Below are 12,802 nucleotides of genomic sequence, written 5' to 3'. Positions count from 1 at the left end.
CATGAATTATCTGGTACTTTATCCTGTTTAAAAGGAAGGGGGGGGGGGGGGACTTCTACAGAAGGCTATAGTTATTTAAACACTATACCCTCTGCAACCTTCTTAACTGTCCTGTCCCATTCAGGAATTCTAGAATGCCAAAAATAACAGCATCCTCTTTTTACTGTTTGAAACCTAAGACATATCCCACACTTACACACTCAGAAACTTCATGAAACATCTTCTCTCCTAATCACAAGCAGCAGAGAAAGAGGCCTCAAACCGAAATCCCTGTCATTATTGAATATTTGTAATTACAGGCAATTCTTCACACAAGAGGTGACTTGCTTCAAATACTGTAGGAAGCATTTGTGGCAAAAAAAGAAGGCTTCACACCTTCACACGCATGACATTAAAAAGCAGATAAAATTAGCAGATCTATAAACTCATGTGTTGCAATGTGACACATTGTGTGAGCATGTAGATTGGCTAGTATGTTCGGCATATAGGCTAAATGTGGTGTTTATACTTTATAGGGAAAAAAGGTGTGATCCAAGAATATACCCCTGGAGGATGCCAGTCAACAACGTAAAGGTCAAGGATATACAGGTACTGTGACCTCCAAATCATTGATATTTCAATTGTACCTACAGTATAAGCCAATTAAATATATATGGTCTTTTACAATGACAATGCTTTTTACTGCATGGCTCAGGTTCAAAGAATTGCCTGTGAACGCATTGAGCATTGTTCATTATTGGCATCGTAGACAGTTGATGACTATGTTGTAAAGGTGAAAGGTCGGTGTCACAGAAACAAGCCTGCATATAGTTAATTATAAGCTATAATAAAATTAAACAATGTCCAACATTACTTTCCTTTCCAACATAACATCAGGTAAGACATTGCGTACATTAATTGTCTACTACAGAAATTGCACGCTGCAATGTTTACAACTGAAGAGAAGACTGCATTAAAAACAAAACGCAATTCAGTGCTTGCGTCATTACCAAGGGAAAAAATGAAACCAGACGACTTCAGCAGCTCTGAGGTTGTACAATTTGAAACGCACAGAGGTCAAAGGTAGCTCCAAAGCAGCTTATGATCAGGGATTACAATGATTGCAGCATTATGATTACAGTCTCCAGTGCCTGTAATTTACCTGTCCTAAATTATTAGAGATTTAATGTAACTGCAGGTAAGGCAAGTTACGCAACCAACAGTCTGCCCATGGATAATGTTCTTGCTTATTCACCCAGTTCAAGGTAGAAAACATGTGGCTACTCACATGACAGGTAGCTGTTAATCTTGATATTAAGTGCACTGCATTAGAAAAGTAAACATAATGGTAAAGCTTGACTTATAATCACACTAAAATGCATCATAGCAGTGATTTGAATGCATTCACTGAACTCTGAGAATTATATTATATATTATAAATTATATTATAAAAAGTGACTGACCAGAATGTATGACGACACATCACCTTATAAGTAATTACTGAATGCTTAACAAAGCATTTTGAGTAGGCTACTTAGCAGAGATTATACAAATAATTACAATCATAAGATTATAATAGTTTATAGAATCTAAGTATGTTTATAATGTATTATAGTCAAGAATGATATGGACATATATAGGAAATGTTATACAAATAGAGAGGAGGAAGTGAAAATGGCAAGAGCAACTAAAGACAGCAGAGGAGGATGTGTACAGTCAAATCCTCACTGTTTATTTAACTCTGAGCGTTTGGGTCCATTTTTACAATTAAATTAACACTGAGATTTTACTTCAAAAGTACAAGCAGATCATGCAACACCAGATACAGATGATGAAATCTCAGATATTTACAGGAAATCATTTGCAGATGTATTTGACTCCCAAGTATCTCAAACATTTGACAACTCCATGCACATCTTTAGCTCCCCCCACATCCGCCACCACCACCAAGGGCTTACCTCTACTCCTGGTGTCCCAAATTAATCAGCCTTGAAGATAAAGCCCCTTCTGCTGCCAAGCCTGTCTAGTTTGCCTAGTGCTAATTTAACTCTAAGAGTGACAACTCTTGGAATTACAAAAAATGTAACACTGAGGATTTGACTGCTGTGTGTTGTTTTGTGTATGCATGTGTGTGTGTGTGTGTGTGTGTGTGTGTGTGTGTGTGTGTGTGTGTGTGTGTACTAATGTTGCATACAAGAAACAATTAACTAGTGCTCTATTCAGGGGTCTTTAAGTACTTTAATTTAGTCATTAATCCATCACATTCAAGAGCGCCACCAACTTATACAGCTGCCATCTGCGGATATATTCAAACATACACAATCCGAAATGCACACACACACACACACAGTCACACACACATAAATACGCAGAGTCACTCTGTGTCTGAGGACACGGCCTCGGTGGTAGCTCTAGATATCCCAGTGTTGATGCGGTCAGCGCTGCTGTGTCTGCCTGACGGCTCCATTCTCATGAAGGATGGATTGCCGCCTTGGTCACGGATGCCAGGGTCTTCATCATTATCTTTGCTATCATAAACATAATCTTCCTCACCTTCTTCATCGCCATCTTTTAGCTTTGCTCCCAGGGGCATCAGGGTTGTGCAGCTGAACTGGCTCAGTGGCTTGCCAAGAATCCCCAAACTAGTTGTGGAAAAAAACCAACAAAAAACAAACAATGAATTAAATAAATTACTAAAATAAATAAGTGGACAATTAAGGAAATCATGAAAGGAGCAGTTAATAAAACACCAAGGCCTATATAATTAAATTATTCTCCCAGGGCCCCACTTAGTATTTGGGATTTGTTGGTGGATGGCCACACTGGACAACAATTCAACTGATTAAATAAAGAGTGGGGGCAGCCGTAGCTGAGTGGGTAGAGACTAGAGGCTGTCTGGGAATCGGAAGGTTGCTGATTGAACCCTTGGCTCGCCCAGTCTGTGTCAGACAGAAAGAAAGTACTTGTAACAGTTAGGATTGGCAAATGTGCTTGCCAACTTCAACATTTAAAGGGGACACAATTGTTATTATTGTATGGATAGCGGGCATTCTGCTGACCTCTTTCCACTATTATCGCAACCCGTTTCAAAATGCTCAACATAATACTTATAGAAAACGAAAACACTAATATGACCAGTCACTGTCTGGAAGGGTAAAGAAAAGATGGAATGGCGGGAATATCATTTCTAAGTTTGCATGTTATGGTGGAAAAACATCTTGGCTTGGCTATGACAAAATATGACAAAATAACTGTGATTTTTATAGCAATAATGCCCATGAGGGTGTTTTCACTGTGATTACAGGCACAGGCGGTTACATTGTGGCTTGTAACGTCAGCATTGCCAAAGTGCCTATAATCATACTAAAAACAGCCTTCAGGGTTTTACACAACATCTTGTGTAATGTCTTAAAACCTTTCTTCAAAATAGCATATCAAATACATACAGTACACACACCGACACCGTACATGTTTAAGAATTATCTAGGGATATGATTCAATTCAACACATACATGCTCGCACACACCCACGCTTGTGGCAATGTACTTCGGTACATTGCCGTAATTCTTTTTTTTTTGTTTTAAGTACGGTACACACCTTATTTGATATCATTTAACATTTTTCCGTTTTCTAATGATTATTTTTTGAACTGCAAAAATCGTCTACGTTTTTATTGCTAAGAATAAGCAATTCAAACTCAACGTGGAACAACTACTAGTACTAACTACAACTAATGCAGGACTACTGACAATGTACAAGACACCCATAATGACAGCATTGTCATTCTACTGCACACACACACACACACACACACACACACACACACACACACACACACACACACACATACACACACACACACACACACACAGCTAACAGCAAGAGCATCACCATTACACGTTCTCTCTCCCTTGTGCCATAATTATCACTAGTGGAAAAAGTACTCAAATATTTTACCTTAACTTTTACCTTGTAAAAGTATCAACACTGCAATATACTGTAGAAATACTCCAGAATTAAAAATGTACTTGAGTAAAAGTACAAAAAGTATTGCTATATCAAAATGTACTTAAAGTACTCAATTCCTCCTTATGCAGAATGTCCCGTTTCAGGTTTTCAAATGCATAAAATTATACAAGCTCATAATGTGTCGGGATGCAACGCAAATTATAGACCAATAAGCATTCTACCTGTTGTGTCCAAAGTGGCTGAGAAATGGGTGGCCCAACAACTGACCACTATCCTTTGCAACTACTGCAATTCGGTTTTTCGCTCCAATCATTCAACAGAAACAGCTAACTGTTACTTTTTGGAAAGTGTAAAGTCAAAGTTAGATGCAGGTGACATAGTGGGTGCAGTATTTCTGGATCTTAAAAAGGCCTTTGACACTGTAGTGTAGGCCTACACCATCAGGTACTCCTGTCAAAGCTCTCCTTCTTTAACTTTTCTACTGAAGCAGTCAAATGGATGCATTCATATTTAACAACAAACAGGAACCAAAGTGTCAACATATCTTAACTGTAACATTGGAGTTCCTCTGGGATCAATACTGGGCCCTATTCTGTTTAGTTTATACATAAATGATCTGCCTTCCGTATGTGAAATGTATGTCGATGACACAATTCTTTATGTACACGCTAAAAGCAAACAGCTAGCAGCAGATAAATTAACTGCAGCCATGGTCCATGTATCTGATTGGTTGAGGAACTCATTTGTACACAACAAAAACTCTCTGTATGTTTTTTTTCCACGTAATTCCACAGACCCTGACATTCTTATCAAGGGTAGTATAGTATTCAGGTATCAGAATTTAAATACCTTGGAATTACACTAGACTCAAACTTGACATTTAAAAAACATGTTAAAAATATAGCCAATAAAATCAAATTCAATGTATCTAATTTCAGACACATAAGACCATTATGTAACAACAGATGCAGCTAAACTGATTTTTTTCACACATAACATACTGTTTCAAAACCTGGTCACAGACAAATCAGACAACTTTAAAACCCATAGAATCACTTTACAAACAGACTTGACCAAAAAACTTGACCAAAAGCCCAACCGTTACCATCATTGCCATAAAGTACAACTTATTTAATTTTGACAGCTTTAAACATTTTGCTTAAATGGACTTGCACCTCCACCACTGAAACAGTTCATAGATCGAAGGGACAGTGGTGACAGAGCAACAAGGGCAACTACCATAGGGGACTGCAAAGTGCCAAACAGATGTAGCGTGTAATGCGATGTAATGTGAAAACTGACATGTTGATTAATGAGCATTGTCCCTGTCAAATAAAAAATAATATAAAAAATAAATACATTGTGAGCTTGTAGATCTGCTATTTTCAAAAGGCAGAAATGCATATGGTGCTGAAGCTGTTAATGTATGTTTTGTAACAATTAAAATCTTCAAAGTCCTTTTTTAGCAGCGGTTTTCCACAAAATGTGTCCAGTCTGCAAGGACCTTAACTGTTTTTAAATAAACTAGAGCGGTGCCCGTTGGAGCCTGTACAGCGGTGCCCGTTTGGCACTGGCCTACTCGGAACAATGCAAGTTGGAAATGAATGCCCCACCCAGATGTCTGTGTCCCTTTATGCACATATATGGAGTACTTTGTCAGGCATGCCCAAATATGGAGTCTATATGCAGATTTCAGAACAGGCCAACTCCATATATGGACACTGGGCACTGGACCTGTTCAGACAACCGTGGGTCCGACTGACTCGACACCGGGCACTGCACCCCCTGCGGTGGTGTGGAACACGTGTGTCGAATTTGAAGTCAGTGGGGCGAATGGTTCTGGAGTTACGTGGATTACAGAAGTACAGAGACTTGGTGCATTTATTGTTAGATGTAGTGTAATAAAAGTACAATATTTGGATCTGAGACGTAGTGGAGCAGAAGTAAGCATTTGAAGTTGGAAATACTCGAGTAAAGTACAAATACCTACCAGAATTGTACTTAAGTACAGTACTTACAGTACAGTCAATGTACTTTCCACCACTGCATATAATTATCACTCACCTGAGACTAACAAGCTGTTGGTGGAGCTCGTGCGTCAGCTCCCCGGAGTCAACCAGACCAGGCTGCTGCAGAAGCGTGCCGCTCTGCAGACGCCTCCTGCGGGAGCTGCTGCTGCCGTGGTGGAGGCGAACAAACAAGTGGGGAGACTGTTCTCTGGGCAAGGGCAGCAGAGACACCATCAATGGGGACCGCTGGTTCAACATATGGCACAGGGCAGGACGCCTCTGGGACCTTCTGTGTTCAAAACAAAAAAAGGTCAGATTGGACGCCGGGTGGTGTAATGGTGATGGGGAGGGGGGTTGAAATGAGGTCGGTATAAAACAAAATTAAATTAAATTAAATAATGACAGTTGAAACAGGGCCAACGGCCCGGAACAGACACATTGTGGAAGATTAGTGGAGGAGTGGAGTGAACTTAACATGAGTGTATATATGGATCACTGTTCATTCGAAACAAAACTAAATATTAGGATATAGGCCTATCCACAGCTGTGACAGTAGTGTAATCATGGCGTAATAAGCAGATGGCAGCTGTGTAAGCATTGTGCAAATGAGACATTCTTCACATATTCCATTTGGTCATACTTGAGAGTAGAACCACAGTACGAGACTTCCTTGACTAATTACCCACCAATGTTACCATGGGAGCTCCATTTCCTGCACACATGCTCACTCTTGCATAGAAAACATTAATAAAAGTTTGGAAGTGATAGTTTGTTTAATATTTTGAATACATGCCATTGCCATACCAATGCATGACACTCATTTCATAATCTCTCTCAGACCCAAATCTAAGAACATTTTTTTAAAACATAGTTTTATTGTTAGAAATGATTTGATCCAATTAGGTCTGTCATTTGGTCTTCTCTAGCTTATTTACTGTCTATGTACTGCAGGTATTGAGATCACATTCAAACTGATCAAAATAGCAATTCCTGTATGTTATCTAGTTGTATTTACTTGTACATATAATAATTGTGAAGATAAAATATCACTCTTTTAACCCATTTTGGCCTGACGTCGAAACACCAAAAGGTTTCCCGCCCAGAATGGGTTAACTGGGGACCTCCTGGAACCCCCCCCAAGGACCCATGGTGGTCCCCCAGACCCCACATTGAGAACCTCTGATGTACTTGATGTTCACCCTCTGGGAATGAGCTAAGTTGAAATGCAGCTCATTGCATTTGCCTGGTTTCTCAGAGTGACAGCGATGAGGAGCAGAGGGATTCTGACAGTTTACACAACAGCCAGTCCTCTGTCAGATGTGGTGAGCCAACATGAAACCTGCCTGTCAGTCAGACAGACGCTCCATCCTATTGGACGGAGCTGTGAATCTGTCCCAGTCAATCATATCGCATGCAGTCAGAAGCCCCGAAGTGGACAATCCATCAAAATTCAGACGGCTTTACTGCCAAAGCTATTAAGTTATTTACTGGACAATTTGTCATCTAGCTGACAGCCGAACATCTGTGAGATGACCCTGGTTAAACTGCCGCAACATACAGTGAGAGCGCCGCAGGAAATCAAGGAAGTCGAAGGATTTGTAGGAAATTGTAGGGGTTTTTGGCCTTGGATAAACTTTAGCTGAGGAATGCATGTTGACCCCTTATGCCATACATGGCAGATTCTACACCAGGATAAAAATGTTTATTTTACTTTCTGATATTATACTGTAGCAACCAACCAAAAATGTAATTGCAAATCATTTAACCACTTGAGTTCTTGGAAATGTTTTGCCTATAATGACATGGCCACATTCCGGGCCCTATCTTGCACGCCGCCTTATCCCTAAACTTATTTTAAATTTTTTGCTATTTTGAAAAACTGTTTTGAATATTTCAAAAAGCCAATCTTCAAGCCAATTCTCACAACGTGCCTGATGTAGATCGGATAGTTGAACTACTGTATTTCAAAACAGTAAAATAAAAGGTAAGTTGACACGCAATACAAGGCCCTCGGTCTTCCAACATCACACAACATAAGACTGCAACACTTGACTGCAACCAGCCCCCCCATCTCCCTCACCCCAACGCACCGTTGCTCAGCAGTAGTAGGGCCCTGGGCCTTGAGATCCGCCTGTCCTTCCTTCACTGAACCGTCCAGGACAAGAGTGGCCTCTCCCGGGTCTGCATCGGCCTTGTTCCTCAGGGCAGGGTTAAAGGTGTCAGAACGCAGTAAACGCCCGACTTCCTCTTGTATGACCCTCAGGTCCTTCCTGCCAAAAGTCACCCAGGCCACATAGCAGAAGAAACTGTACAGACACTGGAGAGAGAGAGAGAGATGGGTGACATTCGTCTCAGTGAATACCAACCCAAAAGAAGAGACGTGAAAGATAAAGTTATGTGTCACATCTGTCAATATACAGTATGTCTGTTTTTGCTTGCCTCTATGCAACTGTCAGAAGCAATAGCGTTTTCCCATCCTTTAGCCTGCAAGACTAAAAATTCATGTTGAAGAAAATGTGCCGTGAATGATACAACTTATCGTGCGCTTACAGTAGATTGCCTATTTTTAAATAGACCAAGTAGGCTATATATAATGGGAGCCTACATGGGAGAGAGCCCATCAAAGCAAAGCACCCGCGTTGAGTCAGCCACTACTACCAATAACAAATTAATTAAGACTAGTACCAGGTAAAAGCAGCTCTGAGTGCCATTCTGTCCAGTGCTTCATACAATCTCCATTCTGGAGGGGGACGTGACTCATTTATGCTTTTATGGCCATATAATGCAATCTAGTTTCAAGTGTTTCAAAATTTTGCCTCCTTAATGCACAATGTCAAGTCCGTCTGGAGCCCAGCCTGCTAAGAAGGTCAGCACTCATGCACGCAGCACCACTGACCACCGAGGCCAGTATTAATTAAGCAGTATCTAGGATCAACTAACCACATAAAAGGGTATTATTTATTTCATAAATATCTGAAATGCAAGGTCAGCAGTCAGCACTCGTTCCATGTAACGTTGGATTAATATGGCATGCACTCAAAATACACAAATTGACTGTCTATGTCTACACAGTCTACAACAGGGTGAAGGCATTGATTGATAGTATATTCATTGTCAGCTGGGATAGAAAGGTTTATGAAGGCACGCACATCCAAATGATAAACTCCAAGGTTCTGGACAGAACAGAACAATGAGGCCAGTGTATCTATGACGTTATGATTTAGCTCCATTGACTATAAACAATTGAAAAGTGAGCACACATTTTGATAATGGAAGCACAACAAATATGGAAGCCAGTTCATGCTTTGCGGTTATAAGTCTGGACCCTCATATTGCTAAGATATTTGTTTCACATGTTTTAGCTATACTTGTGTGTTGTTATCTTATTCCTTTTATTGTATTGTGCTTTATTGTAATTCGTTCTTGTGTTTAATTATAACTTATTAGTAAGTACCTTTATATAATATTTTCTGTCATGGTTGATCTTTGTATTGTCAAATATTTTTTCTAAAGCAGTGGTTCCGATTTATGATCCTTTTCAGGGCCCACTTGAAAATCTCAAAAGCATGTTATTTTAATGATCAATCGCTTGTGTTCCGGCTTGAATCAATATACTTTAAGTTCCGTGTAAAAAAAAAAGAGAGGAAGGGCATCTGATTGGCCAGAGTAGAAGAGAAAATAGAAAAGTAAAAAGCCTTCAATAAAGTGGCTCCTGCATTTGCAATAATTAAAACACACCTCACCATCACAGTATTAAAGCATGCAGAGTCTAGAACTGTTGTACGAAACGTGCTACATAAATAAATGTGACTTGACCTGACCCACCTCGTATAGCTGTCGGTCTCTGTGGGTCGATGGCACACGACTCCTGGAAGAAGATTACAAAGAGGTATTGTACGATTTAAACATACTGTGTTTGGTTGACCTCACTTTATGGATGAGGTCATCATCTAGCACAAGATTTAGATGTGCAAAATGAGTTGTGTGACCCGCCTCAGGTGGGTCCCTTCATTTGTACTTGTAGATGTTTGCATACACTGCATTCACTTTGAAATATAAATATGTTCAAAGATTTGCGCCACATTTTTACGATTTTTCTAAAATAGCAGACCTGCAAGCTCGTAGCGCTCCACTCGGTGGCACGCTTTGAGCTTGTAGATCTGCTATTTTATTCCCGCCCAAAATGGGTTAATGTTTTCAGAAGACCAGATTTTAGGGTGTGGCATAACTTCAGCAATGGCCTTTAATGGGCCCTACATGAATGACAATAAAATATAATTCACGTAAACTCATACATAGATTTCCGGATAGCAAAACTAGAAATATTGCATCGCAGTTGGATGTCTCTCCACCAACCCATGCATTTTACGTGTTTGTCCAGACTCGTATAGTATATGAACAGTAGTGAAGAGTTTGAAGGAATTTAATAAACATGTTTGTCAGGTCATAGTGACCTTGAAGACCAATGTCCTAGCTAATCCTTGAGTGCCAAACGTTTGTGCCAAATGTCATGAAAATACCTGGGGATTCCTGAGATCTCAAGTTCACATGGTTGAGTTGAGTATGTATGTACTAAGTAAGTACTGTATGATGCAGTACTTACAATGCCTCTGTCCTGTACGGCAGTAGAGGAAAAAAAACGTTTGTGTAGGGTAGGTGAACAAAGATTTCTCATATCCCTCGTGTCCCTTAAATATGAACAAACGACCCACTGTCCTTGTCCACTGGAAGTTAATACTCACTCTCCCCGTTGTGACATGATCAGCTCAGCGTAACACACGGCCAGCTTCTTTTGGGCCAGCTCCACCTTGGCTGAGGTCCGTGCTATTGCCTGGCGCTCTTTAATGCCCTGTTCACTGGAAAGATATTGTGACTTTGTGAGGATGATGGCTGGGTGGGTGGGTAGGTGGGTGTTTGTGTTGGGGGCTACAAAGTCAAGGGGCTATACAAAAACAAAAATGAAACAATTTATCATTGTCTGGCAGATAATTCCACTGGCCAACACATACTTACGCCATGAGAGGCTTGGATTTCTTCTCCAACAACATCTTCTCGAAAAAACAGAATAGGTAGAGGAGAAGAGTAGCTAGGAAGTCATCGAGCTCTTTACTCCTGGGCATAGACAACGGAAACTAGAATGTACTACGGAAACTAGAATGTACTACACTGTTCATTTAACTCAAGTGTACAAATGTATTTTGGTTACATTTGTACACTCTCAGTCACACATGGATAAATTAATACTGAGTACAGCACACAGTGTACTGTGAAAATACTATCACTACGCTGACCATACAGTAGGTTACGAATTAATGGTGTTTCTTACTTTAAGACAGCCATGAAGCACTGTGGAACAGGGAAGGCATATTTCTCCAGCAGCAAGTTGACCGCCACCTCTACAACACAGGGATGTTTTACAGTACATGTGCATGCATGCACGCACGCACGCACGCACGCACGCACGCACGCACGCACGCACGCACGCACACACACACACACACACACACACACACACACACACACACACACACACACACACACACACACACACACACACACACACACACACACACACACACACACACACACACACACACACACACACACACACACACACACACACACACACACACACACACACACACACCTGACACTTTAGTATAGGTACAGATGGAGAATGAATCTCAACTGGATGTCATTAATCAGCAACATGCAACATACTCTGACCCGCTTGGAGATGGTCAGAAATGTTGTATTACCGGTACGTAGTGAGATAGCAGCTGGGACCAATACAAATGATGCCAAGCTTTAAAATGTGCCAATTGTCATGGTTCAGCATCATCCAAAACCCTAGTCCTTGTTAATCTGGCACTGAAATGGTAATCAAACAAAAACTTTAGTGCCACATTTATTCTGGCTGACTTCATTGGCAGTAACTGGCTCTGTGATTTCTCCTGTCGACCTTGGCTATCCATTCCTGGCATGTGAGATGAAGTGGCAAGCTTCTGAGATGGATGGAAAGAGTCAAACAGTCTGTGCATATTTTGAAATAGGGCCAACATTGTTACTTACGTTTAACATCCTCAATACTGACGTGAGCCCTCTGACTCTGATTAACTGACGACTTGTAAGCAATGAGATGAGAATGGTTAAGATTATTACTGGTGCTCTGGCGCCTTCTAGCGTTCAACAAAGAGAACCTATAGGACAAAGAATGTGAAAATGGGAATCGAGTTATTTATTTTATGCAATTAATATTGTGCACATTGTGAGTCAACTCAACATTATTGTTCAATATGGTTAATGGGATGGCAAATTAGGTTTAGCCTAGTACAGAGAGCCTCTGAGCCTATACACTACCTGTCTGGTCGCAGGTGGTCGATTAAATTGGTTCTCCTCCTCCTCCTAAAGTCGTCCGCTGTGGTGTTACTGCCGGTCAAAATAAATTAATAAATAGCCTAAATAAAAATAAGCATGCACATCCACAAGCCATGCAGCACTCTACCTGGCACACCCACATAATCTTGGGCGAATAAGCCTAATTAAACACAGCTGCTGCTGCAGCCTGCAGGTGTTTCATTTAATTTTCCTTTTAAGCATGCATGAATCAATCAACGCCGACATAATCATTAGCTTTAATGCAAGCAAACACACCCGCGACGTCCACCCGCGACGTCCACCTGTCAAAATGACTGCGGCACAGGTCGCATGTATAGGTTTAACTTTAAAAACAGGAAATAAACAAACACGACTAATGAACCAATCATTGCACCTCATATTGGTCTCTTGCTCGTGACACGGCACGGCCTACCTGACACATTCCAGTGTTTGCGTCTCGTCATTCC

The 12,802-nt window shown here is 40.7% G+C and overlaps 1 protein-coding gene across 1 annotated transcript; it reads right to left on the bottom strand.

Annotated features, from left to right (window-relative positions):
- Positions 1-2,353: 2,353 nt before the first annotated feature.
- Positions 2,354-12,410, bottom strand: ppp1r36 (protein phosphatase 1 regulatory subunit 36; the record flags this gene model as incomplete). The annotated part of the gene is made up of 9 exons (XM_080787199.1): positions 12,318-12,410; positions 12,030-12,157; positions 11,284-11,353; positions 10,971-11,069; positions 10,700-10,813; positions 9,783-9,825; positions 8,048-8,274; positions 6,013-6,246; positions 2,354-2,621 (listed from the first exon to the last, which is right to left on the bottom strand). The coding sequence occupies exons 3-9, from the start codon at positions 11,295-11,297 to the stop codon at positions 2,354-2,356; spliced, it is 999 nt and encodes a 332-aa protein (XP_080643325.1). The 5' UTR covers positions 11,298-11,353; positions 12,030-12,157; positions 12,318-12,410.
- Positions 12,411-12,802: the final 392 nt, after the last annotated feature.

Source organism: Protomyctophum bolini (assembly GCF_963924005.1).
Source record: "Protomyctophum bolini genome assembly, chromosome: 17".
NCBI classification, from domain to species: Eukaryota; Metazoa; Chordata; class Actinopteri; order Myctophiformes; family Myctophidae; genus Protomyctophum; species Protomyctophum bolini.
The sequence above is the reverse complement of the archived record's forward strand: the minus strand, read 5'-3'. Positions and strand labels throughout refer to the sequence as shown.